At 52.7% G+C, this 19,586-nt stretch overlaps 1 protein-coding gene across 1 annotated transcript; it reads left to right on the plus strand.

Annotated features, from left to right (window-relative positions):
• The first annotated feature begins 520 nt into the window (after window positions 1–520).
• Window positions 521–13,133, plus strand: SH3BP5L (SH3 binding domain protein 5 like). The gene is made up of 7 exons (XM_032395789.1): window positions 521–623; window positions 1,063–1,672; window positions 7,540–7,602; window positions 7,768–7,896; window positions 9,388–9,549; window positions 10,293–10,466; window positions 11,017–13,133. Exons 2-7 carry the CDS (start codon window positions 1,490–1,492, stop codon window positions 11,461–11,463), a joined length of 1,158 nt encoding a protein of 385 aa, XP_032251680.1. The 5' UTR covers window positions 521–623; window positions 1,063–1,489; the 3' UTR covers window positions 11,464–13,133.
• The last annotated feature ends 6,453 nt before the right edge of the window (window positions 13,134–19,586 follow it).

Here is a 19,586-nt window from a genome sequence, read left to right on the forward strand (position 1 = left end):
CCGGAGTGAGCAGTCACCGCTGGAAGACGACCTCACGTCCTAACCGCGGAGCAGGCTTGTCTCAGGACTCGAACCGCCGCACCGCCTCCGCGTCGGAAGCCAAGAGGTTCACTTCCGGCGCCGCTTCTGACCTCCCGGGCGCGGCCGGAAGTGGCTTTCCGGAAGCCTGCGCGCAGCGCGTAAAGCAAGATGTCAGCGCTCTCTCCGAAGCGATTGTCCAATCTTTGTTTTATTTCTACCACTTCCCTATCCACCAGGGAATCTCGACTTCCATCACCAATCCAGTGTTTCTCAGCATAACACGCTCATGTTTCAATTTCATTCAGCTGGGGTGGAAGATGGGCTGGAGGCAATGTACGGCGACGACCATGAGCGCCGTAGGGCACCATTTTGTACGGAAATCAAAGGCCGGGCGGGGACGAGGTAGTCGGGAACCCAGACGTGGCCCCACGGACCAGAGAGCGTGTGGGGAGGGGCGAAAGGGCAGGAGGGCGGTGTTGGCGGATGATGTATTTCCGCTTCCTCTCGGCAGAGTCGCATTTGGTTGGACGGGCTTGTTGCGGGGAGGGAGGGGGAAGATTGTTTGCGGTGGAGGAGCTCAGTGTACGGGAAGGTAAACTGAGGTAAGGTTCTGCGTCGCGGGGGCCTGGAGGCTTTGCGCCCGGCTGTGTAGGAGGACTGGAGCAGGGTCTTGGGGATTGAGGGAGAGCGTGGGGTTGGAGAAGGGAGGCTCAGACTGTCCGCAGGTTTGGGGAGAGGTGGGGCGGGGCTGGGGGCTACTAGGTGAATTGCAGAGCTGGGGTCGGGGGTGGGGTGGAGTAGGGGCGCGCGGAGGGAAGGGGAGGGTGGAGAAGGGTCGGAGCGCAGAGGCAAGTCTGGAAGCGCCGGTGGGGAGGGGCTGGGACGCGGGAGGTGTAGGACCTCCAGTCCTTGAGGGCTGAGGGAAGTAGTTGCGGTGGGTCCGCTCGGAACGTGCGAGCCGGAAGGCCGAGGGTTTGGGAGCGTCTGGTGGCCCAGTATGTTCTCATGCTGCCGTGTACTTGGCCTTTGTTGCCCGTGCAGCTCCGCGGAGACTGTCGCCCCGCAGCCTCGGTTCGGGCCCAGCCTTCCTCTCCAGCTGCCACCACAGCCTGGAGGCGCCTGCCTCCGCCCTCCCGAATGGTGCTACTCCTCGCAGGCCTCGGCCCGGGATCCCAGCCCCCTTTGCCCCCCGCCTCGGAGCGGTTGCTCCGGGTCGCCCCTGGTGGACTCCCCGTGACGGGCAGGGAAGGACTTCTGCACAGACGAGGCCGTAGCTCCAGGAAGCCCGCCGACGACTTGAATCTTGGGCTCTAATCCAGTGTGAGGTTCTTCCTCTGTCCCCTTTCCACCCGCCGAGAAGAGAGGCCCTTCTTCCTGCTCCCAGAGCCCGGGAAGCCCCAAGCTGGGGCCCTGGTCCCAGCATGTCAGTCCTCTCTTGTGCATAGGGCTGTGCCCTCTCCCCGTTAGCATGGCTGAGTTCAGGCCGGTTCCGGGGGGGCGGGAGACCCCGCAGGGGGAGCTGCGCTCTGAGGTGGTGGAGGATGAAGTCCCTCGGAGTCCAGTCGCAGAGGAGCCCGGAGGAGGCGGGAGCAACAGCGGTGAGGCCAAATTGTCTCCGAGAGAAGAGGAAGAACTGGATCCTCGAATACAGGTGAGAAGACAGGGGAAGGGAGAGCCCCGGAGCCGATTCCAGTTTTCCTGAAGAGCCGCAGATAAATGAAGGGCCTGGGGCAGGAAAGGAAAGCACCTTGTCAGCAGGTCGGGCAGTACGGTGGGACAAGTGCTGAGAGCTGCGGTGACGCCGGCGCAGAGAGGGGCCGCCTGGGTGCCCGGGCTGGGCTCCTGGAGGCCGAGCTGACAGTGAAGCAACAGATTGGCGTCAGATGCGGGGCCTCGTTTAGTGCAGTGGGGAGTACAGCTGTGGTACTCCTTTCCGAGTAAGTGAAGGGGCTGTTGGCTCGGGGGTGCGATGTGAGAGGGGTGATTTTGAGATTGGGAGGCAGGTTCAAATCCTCCCCGCCCCCCCATCAGGGCCTCCCGGGGATGTTCACATCTGTAAAGGGTGACATGTTTCCTGTCTTGTAATGGCTCAACAGATGGAGGCCTACAAGGAAATCCGATGTGTTTCGGGAGTTGTATCCACCATGCTCAGTCCTTAATAATACAGATTCCCAATTCTGAGGATGCTTCTTGTATCCAGTGAACGGAAAAGCTGGTTTATTACCTTGGAGTATTTACAGGCTAGTAGTTGTTAGGATGGGCAGATCTTTGAAGGAGACCTCAGGGCACTGGGTGAAGAGGACAGACACCGTTGCGGATGAGATGCATGGTCGGCCAAGGTGGATTGTAGTGTTTCCGGGCAATGACTGGGGAAACGACTTGGGCAGGTGAGGGCAGGAAGTTCTTGTGTGTTGGGGGCTGAGTCTGCTGTGAGGTCTGGCAGCATCTCTAAGATTTTGATGTGTAGGTGACTCACACCCCTGTAGGTGAGCAAGAGCATCTCAGGGCTTGCATGCCTGGGCTTCTCTGCCAACAGACCTTTATTAGATTGTTTCTGTGAGTCAAGAAGAAATCAGATCTGATCCTAGTATCCTCCTGCCCTCTTGGTGGGGGTTCCATGGACACTGGGGCAGGGAAACTGTGTCCATGCTTTCGTTGGAGCTGTGGTGAGCCATTCGTTTACTGGCGTGGGTCAATAATTTATTTCTGCCACGTCTCATGGGTGTTGCATTGAAAACAGTTCAGTTTCTCCTGCTAATTCTACAGATTTGTCGTCTACCGAGGAAGTAAGTTGTAGTGAAAACCACGTTGGCTGAGACTGAAGCAACCTCCAGCCTCATGATTTGTGATTTTCATGCAAGTTATGTAATCTCTGAGCCTCACCTTCATCTGTACAGTGAGGGATTGGTCCAGCTGATTTGCACAACTCGTCGCTCTGCTCTGACATAGTCCTGATTCTTTTCTGTCGCAACTCTTCTGCTTATCTCTTGGTGAAAGTTTGTAGGTAGTACTTTGGGAAAGAGACCCCTCTGTGTTCTGCGGGGAGGAAGGCTGTGTGATGCACTTCATACATCTCCTTCCAGCGTTCCTTGCTCTGCTCCAGGGGAAAATCTACTGTGGGTGGATTCTTCGCTCAGTCTCTCCTGCTCCTGTGTGTTTTTCCAGTGTGCCCACACAGGCAAAGGCCGCAGTGTGAAGAATCACTCTTATGTTGTGCTGTTCAATAGAGTAGCTGTTAGCCGCATGTGGCTATTTAAGTAAAATCAATTAAAATTAAATAAAAAATAAAAATGCAGTTCTCCAGCTGCTGTTCGCATTGCAGAAGTAGAACATTTCCATCATCAGAGTTCTATAGGATGAGCTCTGTGGGGGTCGGAGAGTACCACGCAGGCATAAGATTTGCCTTGGATCCAGGGACCTTGCAGTGTTACTGGAGTGAGAGGGACAGGCAGACCATAGTCTCTGTTGCTAACCTGGGAGGCACACGGTGGAATGGTATGGGTTATGTAGGGAGGGAAGGTCTTGTTGTAGAGGCCTCCACCTTTGATGGCATCCTCGTGGCTGGGCCAGTGCTCTGTCCTTAGCAGGGCCTGTGCATCTTCTTGCCATGTGGGAGAGGTAGCCCGGTGTGAGGGGCACCTCTCACAGAGAAAGCTGGTAGCATTCAACCCTTCTGCGTTCGGAAGAGGTTGGGGCATGTGTCCTCTGAGCTCCCTCCTGGTGTTGACAGTGCACAAGACCATGTTATTCTGGTAACTGTGTTTCAGTGCTTTAAATGGATTCTCAGTGTATTTTGTGGGTCTCCACCAACAGATCTGTCATAATCCACCAGCAGGTTTTAAAAACACCCATTCCTGAGCCATACCCAGACATGTGAATTCTGGTCTTGGTGGGGTGCGAAGTGGATCTAACATGCAGCCGACACGTCTCTACTGAGCCAGGGATATCCCAAAGGCTAGGGACTCCATTCACATATTTTCTGAAACTCCCAGAAATGGTTGCTCTTAAGGCAAGGCTCTTACTCATGTGGGAAATAGGGTTTCTCGGCAGGCAGTTCGTGTCCCTGTTGTCTGGTGGGATGCCTCTGGAAGTTGGAGGGAAGCCAGCTGGAGGCCAGCTCTGGGCCTCCTTGGAGTGTGCTATCCCCCCAGGGAAGGCCACTGGCTTAGTCTCCATGTCTTGACCTCAGCATAGTTCTCTGAGGCCTTCAGGCTGGTCCTCAGCTTTCCGAGAGGGTCCCAGTGGAGGGAAAAAATGAAGGAGGGTGGTGCTAGGATGGGTCTGCATCTCTTCCCCTGTGACTTTCTCAGTTCCTCTTGTGATGGGCGCATTCATCCTCAGGTGAGTGGATATAGTCACTTACCTCCGCCGTAGACTCTTCAGAGTGACTTGGCAATCTCTTCATCCTTATCCAAAGTATCAGGTTCTCTCTCACAGGACAGTCATAGTTCCCTTATTTCTCAGTCCTTGGGCCATGGATCACCCTGCATCACCATGGGCTTGTGTCTTTTAATGGCCTGCACAAGGTGGGCAGGAGCATCTGTCGGCTGAGCACCCATGCCTTTGACTCAGTGGCCTGGCATCTTTGGAATGCGCCCGGTGTGCCCCGGGAAGGTCACCCTCCCTGCTGGTTGCAGGCTCCCTGATGGACGATGCGTGCTGACTCAGACTTCATCGTGTTCACATTCTGTTTCAGCCGAGTGCCTGGAGTCCCTGGTGGAGCAGGCCAAATGGAATGTGTTGCCAACTTCCCAAAACAGAGCCCTGAGTGCTCATTGGCTTCCCGCTCAGCCTTGCCCTGGGTCTGCCCCAGCCTGGTTGTCCACCCTGCCCTCTAGCCTGTTCTGTTCCCCAGTCTCCTGGTCCTGTTAGTAAGAGCTTTGCGACTGGGTGGTGGACCTCATCATCAAGAGATTTTAGTTGCTGGAAGTGCTGTGTGGGCGCAAGTTCCCTGACAGAAAGATGAGCCTGCTCCTGCCCTTTGCCGATAGCCGGAGCCCTTCACATCCTTTTTCCAGTGGGGATGATTTATGTAGAGCCATTCATTCCTGTGATGACCTTGTTAGGATCCGGGAGCACTTTGGGCCGTGGAACTGAGTGGGATCCAGTCTTGGACCTTGGTTTGCCCATGGGAATGTTGCAGGATGGCCTTTACTGACCTCCTCTCCTTCTCTAGAATCAGTTTATTGCCTCCTGAGGCATGCATGTCTTTTTCCTACCAGGACTGTGGTTTTTCTAGGTGATTGTACTCCTGTCTTCTTGAGACATCCATCCAAGGATGTCCTTAGTCCTAGGATGATGGTCACAATAGCAGGAAAGCCAGATTCCTCGTCAGGTCCCAGATCCAGTTTCAGTTCTGCCCCTAATTCCCCGCTTCATTGTTTCTTACCTAGCGAATTTGAATGAGCTGAGAAAGAATATTCTTGCAGGAGCTGCTGAAAGCACCGTTACCTCTTCTGCCAGATAGTCTGAAACCCGCTGCAGGCCTAATCAAGTCAGAGGAGACTAGGCTTACAGTGGGAGAGGTTACCTCTCATCCTGACAGGAACTGCCTTTTTTGAGGGCCCTTGGGGAGATTCCATCAACTGGAGGTGATGTCTTGGGTAGGAAGGCTCTGCGAAACCTGGAGCTCCGTGTGTCTGGTGGTGCTCGCTCTGCCCCTGGGCCTCTTCTGGGGTCCTTTGAGCCATGTCATCTGCTTATGGTTCCACAGCGTTTTGTTGTGATCTTACGGTCACTGGGTTGTGTGACTAATGTGCACCAACTTCTAGACCCCCAGTGTCCAGTGTGGGAGCCACATGCCGTTGGTCAGGTTGAGATGTGCCCTAAGGGTCAAATGCACAAGGATTTCAAAGGCATATGTTAAAAGGAATGTAAAAATGTTTTATAATTTATGTTGTTAACATGTTATAATATTTTGGATATTTGGGTTAAATGGAATGTATTGTTAACAATTTAACCTGTTTGCTTTTGCATTTTTTTAAATGGTTGCCAGAAAACTAAAAATTCAATGTGGGGCTCACATATTTTTGTTGGGCTGTTCTGCTCTGTAAAATTTAGAGCCAAATTTATGGCCTTCTTTGAGACAGGGTCTGCATTGTTGTAGGCGCGCATATTTCCGTATCCTTCTTCCTGGTTCTGTTATATGTTTCTTCCTTTCACTGTAATTTGGGCATAGAGCTTGGTTTCCTGGATTCTTATTTGCTGACTCAAACCTTTTGGGGCTTGAGGAAAGGCATAGAAATAAAAAGACTAAAAGAGGGTCATGTCCTGGATTGTTGGAAGGGCCAGATGAGGTGTGTGGGAGCACTGATGACAGCATCGCTCACTGCCAGGTGCAGGTCACGTCTGGGTCATGGGCAGCAAGCAGACAGAGGCTGGGTTCCACTGCCCTGCCCAGGGGTTGCAAGGCCCCTGGAAGAGAATCCCATAGCTGAGTGTCCGGTATTTCACCGGGGATTGCTCCTCCTCAGGAGTGTCCTTGGCAGGGTGGACTCAGGACTTCTCCCTGAAGTTCTCCCTCGCTGCCACAGAATCTGTTGTGTGAGGACCTGGGGTCTTGTCAGCCCACTGCCGAAGCAGGCCCAGAAGCCTCTTGAGCCATGTGGTCTTCCCTAGTCTTGACCTTAATTGTCTATCAGACCCTCATGAGTCTATGTCCTGCATTTGTCTGGTATCTGCCCTGTCCTCTCCCTCCTGGAATACTGCAGCCTCCACTTTTGTCTCCCGGCCCTTGTAAACTTCCCTCATATTGCTCAGATCTGCCTTCCTAAACCACAGACCAGGTGGTGCCACGCTCTGGGAGGCTTCCCCTGCCATTGGGAAAAGTTGCGGTATCCTTTCTCTGTGCCCCAGCCTTTCTGGCTTCTTACCTGACAAGCTGCGCACCTGCTCTCCTTCTGATTCTTGGCCCCTCTCCGTCCCTGGTGCTTTTCTATGTATCCATCAAGGCCCCGCCTAGGAGCAAGTACTCTGAGCGTCCTGCCCAGGCAGGTGACCCTGCTGCCCACACCATGCCTGCCTCTTACAGCTGCTTACACTGACGAGGGCCTGCTGCTTACTTACAGGGCTGTGAGCTGCCACCTCTTTGTGTTCTAAATTCTGGGGTCTCATGATGCTGAGCTGTGATGAGTATGTAGTAAACGTGTGATGAGTGAGTAGCTAGGGGTAGTGTTCTCTGCCGGGAACAGAGACTGTTAGCTCCGAGGAGACTCCTCCTGGCTGGAATACAAAGAGAAGGTGGCACGGTCTGATGAAGAGAGGGCAGGCTTGCTGCCACTTTGCTGACGGCATATGTGTCTTCCATTTTCTGAATGTCGATTTCCTCGTTACAGTGGGGGTTTAATGACCTGTTGCAGAGGTGGAGTTGTGCGGATTGCAGGAGCCATCCCACAGAGCCTCCTGCCTCTCTTCCCTTCTCTAGTCGTCGGACTTTCCCTCCTTGCATTGCACTCCCACTCCACATGGTTCACATGAGGCTACTTTCCACTGCTGTAATTTTTTGCCCATCTCTGGCAGGAAGAGCTAGAGCACCTGAACCAGGCCAGCGAGGAGATCAACCAGGTGGAGCTGCAGCTGGATGTGAGTGTTCCTCCTTTTCCTCACACCCTTGGGCTGGTCTCGGAGGTGTCTCCTTCTCTCCCTGTTCAATATGGTGGCAGGGGAGGGGGCGTGTATGAAAAACAAGAGGGGCTGGGACCCACCCATATGCCTTCCCTCTGCCCTATGTCCCTGTCCCTTTTCCAGGAGGCCAGGACCACCTATCGGAGGATCCTGCAGGAGTCAGCAAGGAAGCTCAACACGCAGGGTTCGCACTTGGGGAGCTGCATCGAGAAGGCCCGGCCTTACTATGAGGCTCGGCGTCTTGCTAAGGAGGTATGGCCAGCTGACGTGCATTGCAGAATGGCCACATGCAGGCCTGGCCCTGGACTCTTCTGTCTCTGTGTGGAGTGGAAGACAGGACACTTTCTCATTTCCTTTTTCTTTTATGTCTCTTCCCTTTGGTTCATGTCTCTTTTCTTTGCTCATCCCTTCATTCTTTACCCTTTTCCTCCCCTCTCTTTTTTTTTTAAAGCACAAATACTGTGGGTTCATTATTGGGAGACTGTAATGTAACTGTAGCTATAAAACAAGAAGAAAACCAAAATCACCGCAAATCCTACCATGTGCGTGTTTCATGTTTTTTGTACCTAGGGTTTGTTTTCGTCAAGTATGGTTAGGTGGCAGACACAGAGACAGCTGCCTTGAAAGAAGAGTTTATTACTTAACATTTCCAAGAAGAAAGGGCATGCCAAACCACGTAGAGGTCAGAAGGCACGTGAGGAGAGCTTGGCTCAGAGCCTTTATTGTGCTTATAATGGGAAGGAATGGGTAAGGCAGGGTAGGCAACATTGAGCAAATTCAGAATTAGAGAGCTTGAATAAATGCGGGCTCTGGGCCATAGCGGTGGTCTCTGTTTTGGTACCTGGTCCAGGGGTAACATAGGGCAGGGGAAACATTGGCATGGGGTGAGAGTTAGATAAAGGGGGTGGTGGGATTCGGATTGGTTGGTGTGCATTCGAGAAGTGTGCTCATAGAGGAGTTTACTGTGTTTGGGACTTAGCTAGCCCTAGGAGAGCCGCAAGGCCCCCGAGATGTCAAAGCACCATAAAATATAGAAAATAAAAAACATAGTTAATACAGCACGGATAACCCCTCAATTTTTTTGGTATATATTTTGCCAAAATGAGATGACCTGGTATGTGTTATTTTTATTCCTTTATTTTATTTATATTATGACATGGTTCCATGTCAATGAATATACATCCATGCTGTCATTTTTAAGACCTGCCTAATATTTCCTTACATTATTATTATTATTCATTTAATCAGTCCCCTCTAACTGAAAACTTGGGTTGGTTTCCATTGTTTTGTTTGGTAAGCATGGCTGTGACGAGCATCTCTGAGCACCTGTCTTCCTTCAGCTTACCTGCTGGACTGGAGTTGATGAAATCAGGGGCGTGCTTTCTGTGAGACGTGGTCCCTGTCGCTCACCACCTTGCAGCTAAAGTGGTGGGGATTTTTCTTTGTTCTCCCTAGGGTGAAAAAGGCCAGTGGCCTTTGTAAGTGCTGATTTCACACACTCACCCTCTAGTGTATCGTTGTCCAGTCTTTGTTTCTACATTTATTTCTTTTAAGTCCTATCCTTACAAAATATTCTTTATAGAATGTTATTTTTTTGGCGCTTATGCTCAGTGCCATTTGGGCAGTGAAGCTGACGTTGCACTGGGCCTTCCTCCTCCTCTTGTTCTCGTCCTCCTAAGATGGGTCTCCCCGGGTGGGCAGGGGTCCGTGGGGCCCCCCGCCCTGACGGCCCGCTCTTCCCAGGCCCAGCAGGAGACCCAGAAGGCAGCGCTGCGGTACGAGCGGGCGGTGAGCATGCACAACGCTGCCCGGGAGATGGTGTTTGTGGCTGAGCAGGGAGTCATGGCCGACAAGAACCGGCTGGACCCCACGTGGCAAGAGATGCTCAACCACGCCACCTGCAAGGTGAGCAAGGAGGTGCCAGCAGGTCTTCTCGGGGTCGGCTGCTTCCTTTGCTCTCCTTTCATCCCATCAGCCTCCTGCCTCATCTCTCTTCTCCACTCCAGCCTTTCCTCAGCTTCGATTCTGTTTCAGGCGAAACCTCTTCCTTGCTCTCTGCCCTGTTTGGGCTTTGCTAGTGCACCTGGTGAAGTGTAGTTTGTGTATCATTCCTCAGCTACTCAAAGGAGAGTGGGGAGTGGGAGGATCCCTGCTCTCAGCTGCAGTCTGCCACCTTCACCTTGTATAGACGTTAGTCCATTGGGGTCGTTACAACAAAATAATGTAGACTGGGTGGCTTAACAGCAGTTTATTTCTCACAGTTGTGCAGGCTAGGAAGTCCAAGCTCAGGTGCAGGCCGGTTTGGTATCTGGCGGCGAGGGCCTGCTTCCTGCTTCCTAGACAGCTGGCGGTCTTCTCACTGTGTCCTCATGAGGTAGAAGGGGGTGCGTGGGAGCTCTGCAGGACCTCTTACGAGGGCGCTAATCCCATTGAGACTGCTCCCCCCCCACATAACCTGATCACCTCTCAGAGGGCCCACATCCAATGCCATCACCTTAGGAGTTAGGATTTCAAATAGGAATTTTGGGGGGATACAAACATTTAGTCTCTAGCAGCAAATGCCAGCTCCTGAAGGATGGTCATGTCTTGAGGGGCAGAAGCGCGGGTCCTCAGTCAGTGATGTATGTCCTCTGCCCCGTCTGGGCCAGGTGAACGAAGCGGAGGAGGAGCGGCTTCGTGGTGAGCGGGAGCATCAGCGGGTGACTCGGCTGTGCCAGCAGGCTGAAGCTCGGGTCCAAGCCCTGCAGAAGACGCTCCGGCGGGCCATTGGAAAGAGCCGCCCCTACTTTGAGCTCAAGGCCCAGTTCAGCCAGATTCTGGAGGTAGGGGAGTAGTGGGAGAGGGGGATGGTATGTGAACCAGGCAGGAGGGGGGCAGGGACGGAGAGTGAGGGCAGTTCAAGGGATGCCTCTCTGGGCCATCTGCCAGACCAGTGTGGTGGGACAGGTGCTTGGAATGACCCACAGGAGTGGGAGTTGGGCTTGGAGAATAGGTACTGGCGGAGAATGGAGTTGAAAGGAGGTAAATGAGAAGAAGTGGGAATCGGGAAACCAGGGAGAATGGGGACAAGGAACTGGCCAGCCAGGGGAAGGGAACAGTGGGGAGAGGAGGAGTGGGTGGGAATGAAGACCTGGGGGGAAGGTCTTAGAGGTCAGGCTGAGGTGAGGAGCAGGGCAGGATGGCTGGGGAAGAGGAATCAAAGAGGAGGAGTGAAGGGGGGGCTGGGCTGGGCGGGGTGGAGCCCTGCGGGTTTGGGTTGGCTGGTCTGCGAAAGGAGGCACTGTGCAGAGTGCTGGTGGGGCTGAAGGGACTCGGCTGCAGGAGCCATGGAGCTGCCCGTTGGATCGCCTCACTCTGTTCCTGTCTCTGCAGGAGCACAAGGCCAAGGTGACGGAGCTGGAGCAGCAGGTGGCCCAGGCCAAGACTCGCTATTCAGTTGCCCTGCGCAACCTGGAGCAGATCAGCGAGCAGATTCATGCCCGGCGCCGGGGCCAGCCCCCTCATGGCCCAGGCCAGCGGCGCTCCTCCCCCGTGGGGGCCGAGGCTGGGCCTGATGGGGGGGAGGACGGGGACAGTGGGATCATTGAGGGGGCTGAAGGCGGGGGCCTGGAGGAGGGCAGTAGCCTGGGGCCTGGGCCTGCCCCGGACACAGACACGCTTAGCCTGCTGAGCCTGCGCACGGTGGCCTCGGACCTGCAGAAGTGTGACTCGGTGGAGCACCTGCGGGGCCTCTCAGACCACACCAGTCTGGACGGCCAGGAGCTGGGCTCCCGGGGCGGGGGCCGGGGGGGCCGCCACCAGCGAAGCATCAGCCTGTAGTCCACGCTCAGGGTGGCCCGTTCTCTTCAGCACCGCTGGCCCGTGTAGGGCCAGACAGGCTCCAAGCTACCTCTCCTCAGGTCCTCGCTTCCCTTGGAGAGGTCAGGTTGGCCCTGTCTCTGGTGGATTTCTCCCTGTCCCTGCCCTCCCAGCTCCCTCCTTGCAGGTGGCAGCTCTCTTTGCCTTACCCCTTCAGAAGGCTTCTCTCTGGCTCTCACGTTTGCCCTCTCCCTGCTAGCTCCTCATGGTCTGATGCCGTTTGCTGCCCCCTTTCTGCTTTCCTTCCATCTGTCTGGCTTTCCCCTCAGGGAACTTGGTCTGGAAGGCACAGGGAAGCCCGTCAGAGATGCTGGGTCCTGGCATCTTGGCCCCTAGCTCGAGGAAATAGGTGTCCCTTCCACCTCCCCGTGTCCCGAGGGGGTCTAGGGATGCTGCAGAGCTCTTCTGGCAGCCCCGTGCCCTAGGCCTCTGTCCCAGCCTGCCCATCTGGAACCTGTAAAATGCACTGTAGGACTGTGTGCCTCTGGAAAACACTACCGATCCCTACAGCGCTCCCTCCTCATGACCGAAGCCACTTTGCTGTGTCCGGCAAAGCAGGACTGGAAGGGTACCAGTGTCAGAGAAGGTGAAACGCAACCGCACTGTCCACAACGGACCCCACGCACTCCAAATAGGCTCCCATGTGCATGGTGTTTCCCCCAGCCGGGCTGGGCCGTTAACATTGCTAAGGTGCTCGTGGGTCTCTAACAGGGTCCATGTTGGGAGTTGGACATGTAATGAGGTCCTGATGGTTGAGGCCCTCGCCATTCCTGCTGCGGAGTTGGGTTTACTTTTTCTGGGTAGAGGATGTTGGGCTGAATCTCAGCACCCTCCTGTGGGGTGGAGTTAGGGAATTTGGTGCTCAGCTGCTCTCCCTCTCTCTTTCCCAAACCAAACGATACCTACTCCAGGATCCCTAGGGGGAAGTGCTCAAGTTTGGGTGCAGAGCCTTCTCTGATGCAGGGAGGGGCTGCCCTGGGTGAGGGGGCCCACCCTCCACGGGGAGCGGTTCTGGGTGTTTGGTGGTGCTCCGGGCTATATGGGGGGAAGGGTGGGGAAGCCACGCTAGATCTGGGTGCCTTGGGAGAACTGGTCCTTCCTGCTTTCCCACCCTGAGAGGTCTGAGAGCTGGACTCTGGGCAGGATAGCTTGTGCCTAGGCCATTGTGCTGCTGCCGTCAACTGGGAGGAGTGGGCTTCCACATGGAGGGTGTCTCCCTGTGTAAGGTGGTCACTATGAGAACCACTGGGTTTGAGGTGGCCAGGGTGGAGGGAAGAAAGGGAGGGAGGACGTGGGCCTGTGTGTGTGCGTGTGCTGGGGGAGTGCGTGTGTGAGAGTGAGTGTGAGAGAGAGAAGGGTATGCCCCTGATTTTATTTAAATAAAATAGTTTATGTAACAGTAATGTTTGCTGTGCCTGTCAGGGGAGGGAGGAAGAGAAGGGCAGAGTGTGTGTGGGGGGGCTCTTTTGCTGGGGGAGTCAGGGCAGGGGAGATGTCCCCTCCTCCCACCCCTCAGGCAAGGAGGGGTCTGCAGGGTGGGGAGGACGTTGTCAGCCACTGGTGGTCTAGGAAAGATGGGGGTGCCAATCCTGGGTGTGTCGACTTAGGCGTGAAGGAAGGGGAGGGAGGGGAGTAGGGCTGTAAGAGACTTAAACTTCAGATAGAACTTTTGCCTCCTGCAATGTTGGGACATACTTACACTAAGTTTTTTTTGTTGTCTATCTAAAATTTAATATAGATGAAAGGTGACACTCAAATCATGACTTAACCTGTTGTGGGGTGCAAAGGATTTGAGTGTGTTTGGACCCACAGCCTGTGAAATATCTAGTGGAATCGGGTCGGGGAGGGATGAGAACTTCAGGAGCCGTGGACGTGTAGAGTGAAAGCTCTGGATTGAGCACCGTCAGCCTCAGCCCCACAGGGGCGCCTCCATTTCGAGCCAGGTGAGGAGGGGGTCAGCCAAGGGCTGGAGAAGGCACTGCAGAGAGGAGGGCAGGAGCCCACTGGAAACTTGATGGGCATGGGTATCCTGAAGGCCCTTGGGCAGAGCGGAGGCCCGAAGACGGGATGGAAGGGCAGAGCAGTGACCCTGGTGATGTCAGACGGCCGCTGGGCCCTCAGGAGCCGCTGTGTTCTGGACACGCAGGGCAGGTGCCGTCCGGCTGGGACACTGCCTTTCCCAGCCTGGCCTTTTTTTTTTAACCAGTTTATTTTTCTCACAGTTCCAGAGGATAAGTCCAAGGTCAAGTGTCAGTAGGACTCGTGCCTTCTGAGGGTTGTAAGGGAAGGATCGGTTCCGGGTCTCTCTCCTTGCAGATGCGTCTTCTCCCGGGGCCTTCGTCTGTATCTTCCCTGTGTACGTGTCTGTTCACATTTCTCTCTTACAAGGATACCAGTCCTATAGGGTCAGGGTTCACCCAAATGACCTCATTTTACCTTAGTCACCTCTGCAAGGACCCTATCTCCAACTGCAGTCATGTTCTGACTACGTTACAACTTCAGCATATGAATTCCGAGGCAGACACAGTTCAGTTCATAACAGCAAAAAAGACAGTCATCCCTCTAAACAATGTAAATGGCATCTGATCCTGTTCTTCCCATTGCAACATCACTGGACTTAATCTACCATTTTGTTTATCGGAATGCCTTTCAACTGACCTCTCTTCCCAATTGAGAAATAAAGTGTGGTAAGGCAGATGGGTGCCAAAATATTCCCTTTATTACTGGAAAAGTTGTTAATGAGAATGCATGGTCTGTGTCCTTGGACAAGTAGGCTTTCTGAGATGACACCCCAGGGTCATCCTTCCCTGCCCAGTCCTGCAAGTCTCTTGGTGTGAAGGAGCCCCAGAAAAGAAGGGCTGGCTGTGCCCACCCAGTTCTCACCAAATCACCTACCAGATAAGAGTGGAGAGCTAGCAGGACAGTTGAGCTAATGGTGCTGCTTCCATGTGGAAGAAAACAGCCACAGCAAATATGCCCCCCCCATCCTAACAATAGTGTCTTGTACTTATCCAGTGTGTCTCGTGCCAGGCATGTGAATTTACCCGTTCCCACGACAGCCTTATGAGGTAGGTAGCACCATGACTGTTTTCACAGATGAGAATACAGGCTTTGTGGGGATGCCTAGTTTGCCCCCAGCCTTGTAGAAGTTAATGGAGACATTTGGACTTGAGTCCACAGGGACCAGAGGTGAGAAAGTGGCGTGGGCGTAGTCACCTCTTAGGAAGTTTTACTGGGGAGGGGAGCTGAGAAATATCAGGAGGCTCAAGGAATTTTGTTTTAAAATGAACAAGAGATGGTCAAATTGGGGGGGTGTCTCATTTTCCCCATTCCTGTATGATGTCGTAACACTGAGAGGTAAGTTCTTCTGAACTATGTCCTCCCCAAGTGAGCAGTTGGGCCTCAGTCTCCCCAGCACTTAATACATGCCTGACCCTTAAATATTCAGTAAACATGCTTTTGCACCTCCCTCCTCCCCCCAGTCCAAATTTTTGCCAGGTTACTTTGTTAGACCCTGGTTAGGAGGTCAGCATCTGTATCCACAGCCCTGTGATCACATCTCCACGTCTCCAGGGGGCTGTTCTCAAATTTCTCTAAGCTCCAGTTTTATCACCTCTAAAATGAGAAAATCTAGGTGTGCCCACCACTACGCCAGGTCAAGGGGTGTTAGCCACAGTGAGCCATATTAGTGGCTTCCAGGTGCGGTGAGCTTCAATTAGGAGGCCTCCTTCTGTCTAGTGCTAGGGAAGGAGGCCTTTTTATAAAGGTCCCATTGAGGTTTGGGGGAGTCACCCTTTGCCTCCGTGTGCGGAGCGAAGATGGGCTTCTCGGGTTGTCACGGTCCTGCCTTGTCGGCAGAGGGCAGCAGGCACCAGAACGCTGATGGAGAGCAGTCTGAGTCGGCTGGGTCCTGGTCCTGATTTTCCTGCAAGCCTGTGAGGTTTGCCTCCTTCACACTTGGCAGGTGGTCCTGGGAGCCTGGGGTGGAGGGGGGGTAGGAAATGGGGTGTATGCATCAGAGTCCAACCCCGCCTGTCCCCACCTGGGCTTCTTGCATCGCTGATGTGCTTCGGATGGTCTGTCTTGTGTGAAAACTGCTTCAGGTGTGTGGGGGCACCAGGTCATATGAGGCCAGATGTTCTGTGCTGCTGCTTTTTTTTTTTTTTAAAGATTTTATTTATTTATTTGACAGAGAAGAGTTATTGAGAGCAGGAACACAAGCGGGGGAGAGGGAGAGGGAGAAGCAGGCTTCCTGCCGAGCAGGGAGCCCGATGCGGGGCTCCATCCCAGGACCCTGGGATCATGACCTGAGCCGAAGGCAGATGCTTAATGGCTGAGCCACCCAGGCGCCCCATGTTCTGTGCTTCTTGATGCCCTGTTCTCCTCAGAACTCACCTCCTTCCTTGTCCTCCTTAGTGCCCTGTCCCTCTACCCTTCCTCAGCCTCCTTGCACATTCCCCTCTTGGGAAGTCCCTTTGGCTTCCCTCTACCACCACTCCTGAGCCTTGGGCTTCCACTCTGTCCACCATCCCTGCGCCCTAGGCTGCGACACTGCACCGTACCCTGAATTAAGGGAACCAGGGGACCATTTCGCTGACTGGCAGAAGGAGGTGTAGTTTGTTAAATATTTAGCAGGATCTTAGAGTTGCAAACACTGTGGTAGGACTTGTTATGAATACCAGAAAGTATAATAATCGTGGGTTGGACATCGAGTTAAGGAACACAGGTGGATAAAGGTAACAGGTGATACAGGGCAGTAAACAGATAGATGTTTATTTTTTAAAAAAGATTTATTTATTTGAGAGAGAGCAGGGGGTAGGGGCAGAGGGAGAGAGAGAATCTAGGCAGAGTCCCCACTGAGCATGGAGCCTGACTTGGGGCTCTAATCTCACGACCCTGAGATCATGACCTGAGCTGAAACCAAGAGTCGGACACTCAACTGACTGAGCCACCCTGGTGCCCCAGACAAATCGATGTTTAAGAGGGCTGCAGTCAAGGAGAGGTCTGGGAGGTTAGGAAACAGAAGCGAGGGCTTTGAGCAGGGAACTGCTCTCTCAAGCTCTGGACCAGTCCCTGTCCTCAGGCTGGAGAGTAGTGGTAAGAATCTTCCTCTTACACTCCCTTCTACCAGTCCTCTTGCCCCCATGCCTTACTCTTCTGAAATTGTCCCAAGCTTCTCTGGTCAGGGCCTGTGGCCCACCTGTCTTGGTATTCTCAGGGTGAGGCACAGGGCACTTTTCACCAGACATCTGTCCATTGACTTGCTTATACTTGTGCTACTCTTGGCACAACTTTTCTCCCTGCTTAACCTGCTAGACTTCTGCCTGTGGTTTGAGGCCCAGCTCATGTGGCCTTTGGGCCAAATCCCCAAGGTTCCAGTGACTTCTTGTAGGACTGGCTCAGTGTCACTCCTGTGTCATCCCTGACTCCACCTCACTCAACACTTAACCTGGTACAATAGATGTTCTACAAAACAGAGTGACCATACATCATGTATGGTCTAAACTGGGACACTTGAGTGTGAAAGGGGGCAGATGCAACCCAGGACTGACCATGCTGTCCCAAGAGAGCCGTCATTGGCCTGCCTCTGCCACGCAGGGCTGCGTGCATATGGATGAGGCACTTAGCTCCTCTGGGCTTTGGTGTTCTGGTCTTCAAGAAGGGGGGCCAGACTGGGTAGATAACATCTTAGCGTATCAAAAGCACTAAAATGATATGGCTGGTGGAGGAGGTTGGGGCCTGTGAGAGGTATTTTGGTGAAGGCTGTGAGATGGTGGATGTGTTTGTAGAAAGTTATGGGGTCAGAGCATGAGAACTCCAAATCCAGGGTTGGTTAGGGCCCAGACTGGAGGCAGTAAAGAGCTGCTAGACATTTCTGCTTTGGACGTGAGGTGATGTCGAAGAACTTGGGCAGTGATGTTTCCTTCCTCAGAGCAGGCAGGTGGTTATCGCCCACAGTGGAGATCCACCAGCTGACTTATTCATCAACACCGTTGGGAGGAGGGGTATAAAAATAAGTTTCTTCCCCATTTGAGACAAGAACATTTTGATCTAGAATGGAATGGAAATTAGTACTGTGAAGTTTGTCAAGAGCAGACAGTTCATCCTTTCCCAGCCGCTGCGGTGTCCTTCTTGGGCACCTTGTCCTTTTTCCTCTCTCCTTGTGATTTCTGCAATAACATGCTAAATAGGCAGGGTCTTCTCCACACCCAACAGGGCCTGTCCTCCTGCGGTGAGGCAGGAACTCTTACAGGGGTTGGGAGACGAGAGAGGAGTGGAGGAAATAGTGGAAGTTGAGGGTTTCCTGGTATGAGGCTCCTTGAGCTGCAGGACTCTCAGAAGCTGCTGCTGGTTAGGGGAGAATGAGCATCTCTCATTTAAAGTAACCCCTTCCTTCTAACCTCAGTGGTACTGTTGTGGTTTCAGCCTCCCACTCTCCTTGGAGAGGGAGGCCAGAAGCGCACCTGCCTGTGCACCACAGGGTGGAAGTATGAAGTTTCTGTTCTCCCATTTGGGCTTTCTCCAGCTGATCTTTACCCAACCACTTGGCCTTCCTCCAGCTAATCTTTACCCAACCACCAATTCCACTTTGGACATGATTTTCTAAGCCCCTCGATCACAAACTCTTCCTTCTTTTTCAAACAGTTGCATTTAATGGACGAGACTGTATAAAGCTACCCAGTTGGAAGGGGGGCCTGCCAATAACAAGAGAGGACATGAGGCCTTAGTATGGTTTCCTTTAGAGAGGGGAAGCTATGTCTTCATGGCACCAACAAAAACGAATGCAAAGTTAAAAAAAAAAATGCAACCAGGTATGTTCATGTGCCACTTCGGATATGCTCTTTATTTATTTATTTATTTTTCTGAATTAGTTTTTCTTATAGTTTTTATATTTTTTAAAAGACACATCCAAGGAGAAAGTGACAAGACAAGAAGGCAGAATCTCAAAGATAGGCAAATTGATCTGGAAGCATAAAAAGGTGGGGGAGGGATGAGAGAAAACACTCTGTAACTAGAGGAGCCACAAGAATTGGAGAAAGTGAAAGAAGTGGAGAAGAGAGGAAGAGAGACATGAAGATATATGTAGTCATCTGGAGGGAAGGACCTCAGATAGGAAGAGGAAAATCCAGGTCGCTGAGCTAGTAGCAGAAATGGTGTTCAGAGGCACCTGGGCATTGATAGAGTCCAGGTCAAATTTTATAGCTCTCCCTTATCTTGACCTATCTCAAGGTTGCTAGGTGTGGGCCTCACATGTGTCAGAATAGCTAAAATTAACAACACAGGAGATAACAGATGTTGGTGAGGATGCAGAGAAAGGGGAATCATCTTACACTGTTTGTGGGAATGCAAACTGGAGCAGCCACTCAGGGAAACAATATGGGGGTTCCTCAAAAGGTGAAAAATATAACTACCCTACAATTCAGGATTTACACTACTAGGTATTTATCCAAAGGATACAAGCATACTGATTTGAAGGGGCACATGCACCCCAATGTTTATAGCAGCAATGTCCACAATAGCCAAACTATGGAAAGAGCCAAGATGTCCATCGACAGATGAATGGATAAAGAAGATGTGGCATACATATATAATGGAATATTACTCAGCCACCAAAAAGAATGAAATCTTGCCATTTGCAATGATGTGAATGGAGCTAAAGAGTATTATGCTAAGTGAAATAAGAGAAAGACAAATACCATATGATTTCATTCATATGTGGAATTCAAGGGGCACCTGGGTGGCTCAGTTGGTTGAGTGACTGCCTTCAGCTCAGGTCATGATCCCAGGGTCCTGGGATCGAGCCCCACATCGGGCTCCCTGCTCGGCGGGGAGCCTGCTTCTCCCTCTCCCACTCCCCCTGCTTGTGTTCCCTCTCTCGCTGTCTCTCTCTCTGTCAAATAAATAAATAAAATCTTAAAAAAAAAAATAAAACAGATGAACATATGAGAGGGGGAAAAGAAATGAGAAGGAGGCAAACCATAAGAGATTCTTAACTACAGAGAACAGAAAAGGGTTGAGGAGGGAGGTGGGTGGGGATGGGCTAAATGGGTGATGGGTATTAAGGAGGCACTTGGGATGAACAG

Source organism: Phoca vitulina, unplaced genomic scaffold (assembly GCF_004348235.1).
Source record: "Phoca vitulina isolate PV1807 unplaced genomic scaffold, GSC_HSeal_1.0 scaffold87, whole genome shotgun sequence".
NCBI lineage: Eukaryota > Metazoa > Chordata > Mammalia > Carnivora > Phocidae > Phoca > Phoca vitulina.

What these genes read in the sequence shown, in the direction of transcription:
- SH3BP5L (XM_032395789.1), top strand. Translation starts at nt 1,490, where the DNA reads ATGGCTGAGTTCAGGCCGGTTCCGGGGGGGCGGGAGACCCCGCAGGGG. An exon ending in AACTGGATCCTCGAATACAG is followed by an intron (nt 1,673 to 7,539) that starts GTGAGAAGACAG and finishes CATCTCTGGCAG; the next exon opens with GAAGAGCTAGAGCACCTGAA. An exon ending in AGGTGGAGCTGCAGCTGGAT is followed by an intron (nt 7,603 to 7,767) that starts GTGAGTGTTCCT and finishes TCCCTTTTCCAG; the next exon opens with GAGGCCAGGACCACCTATCG.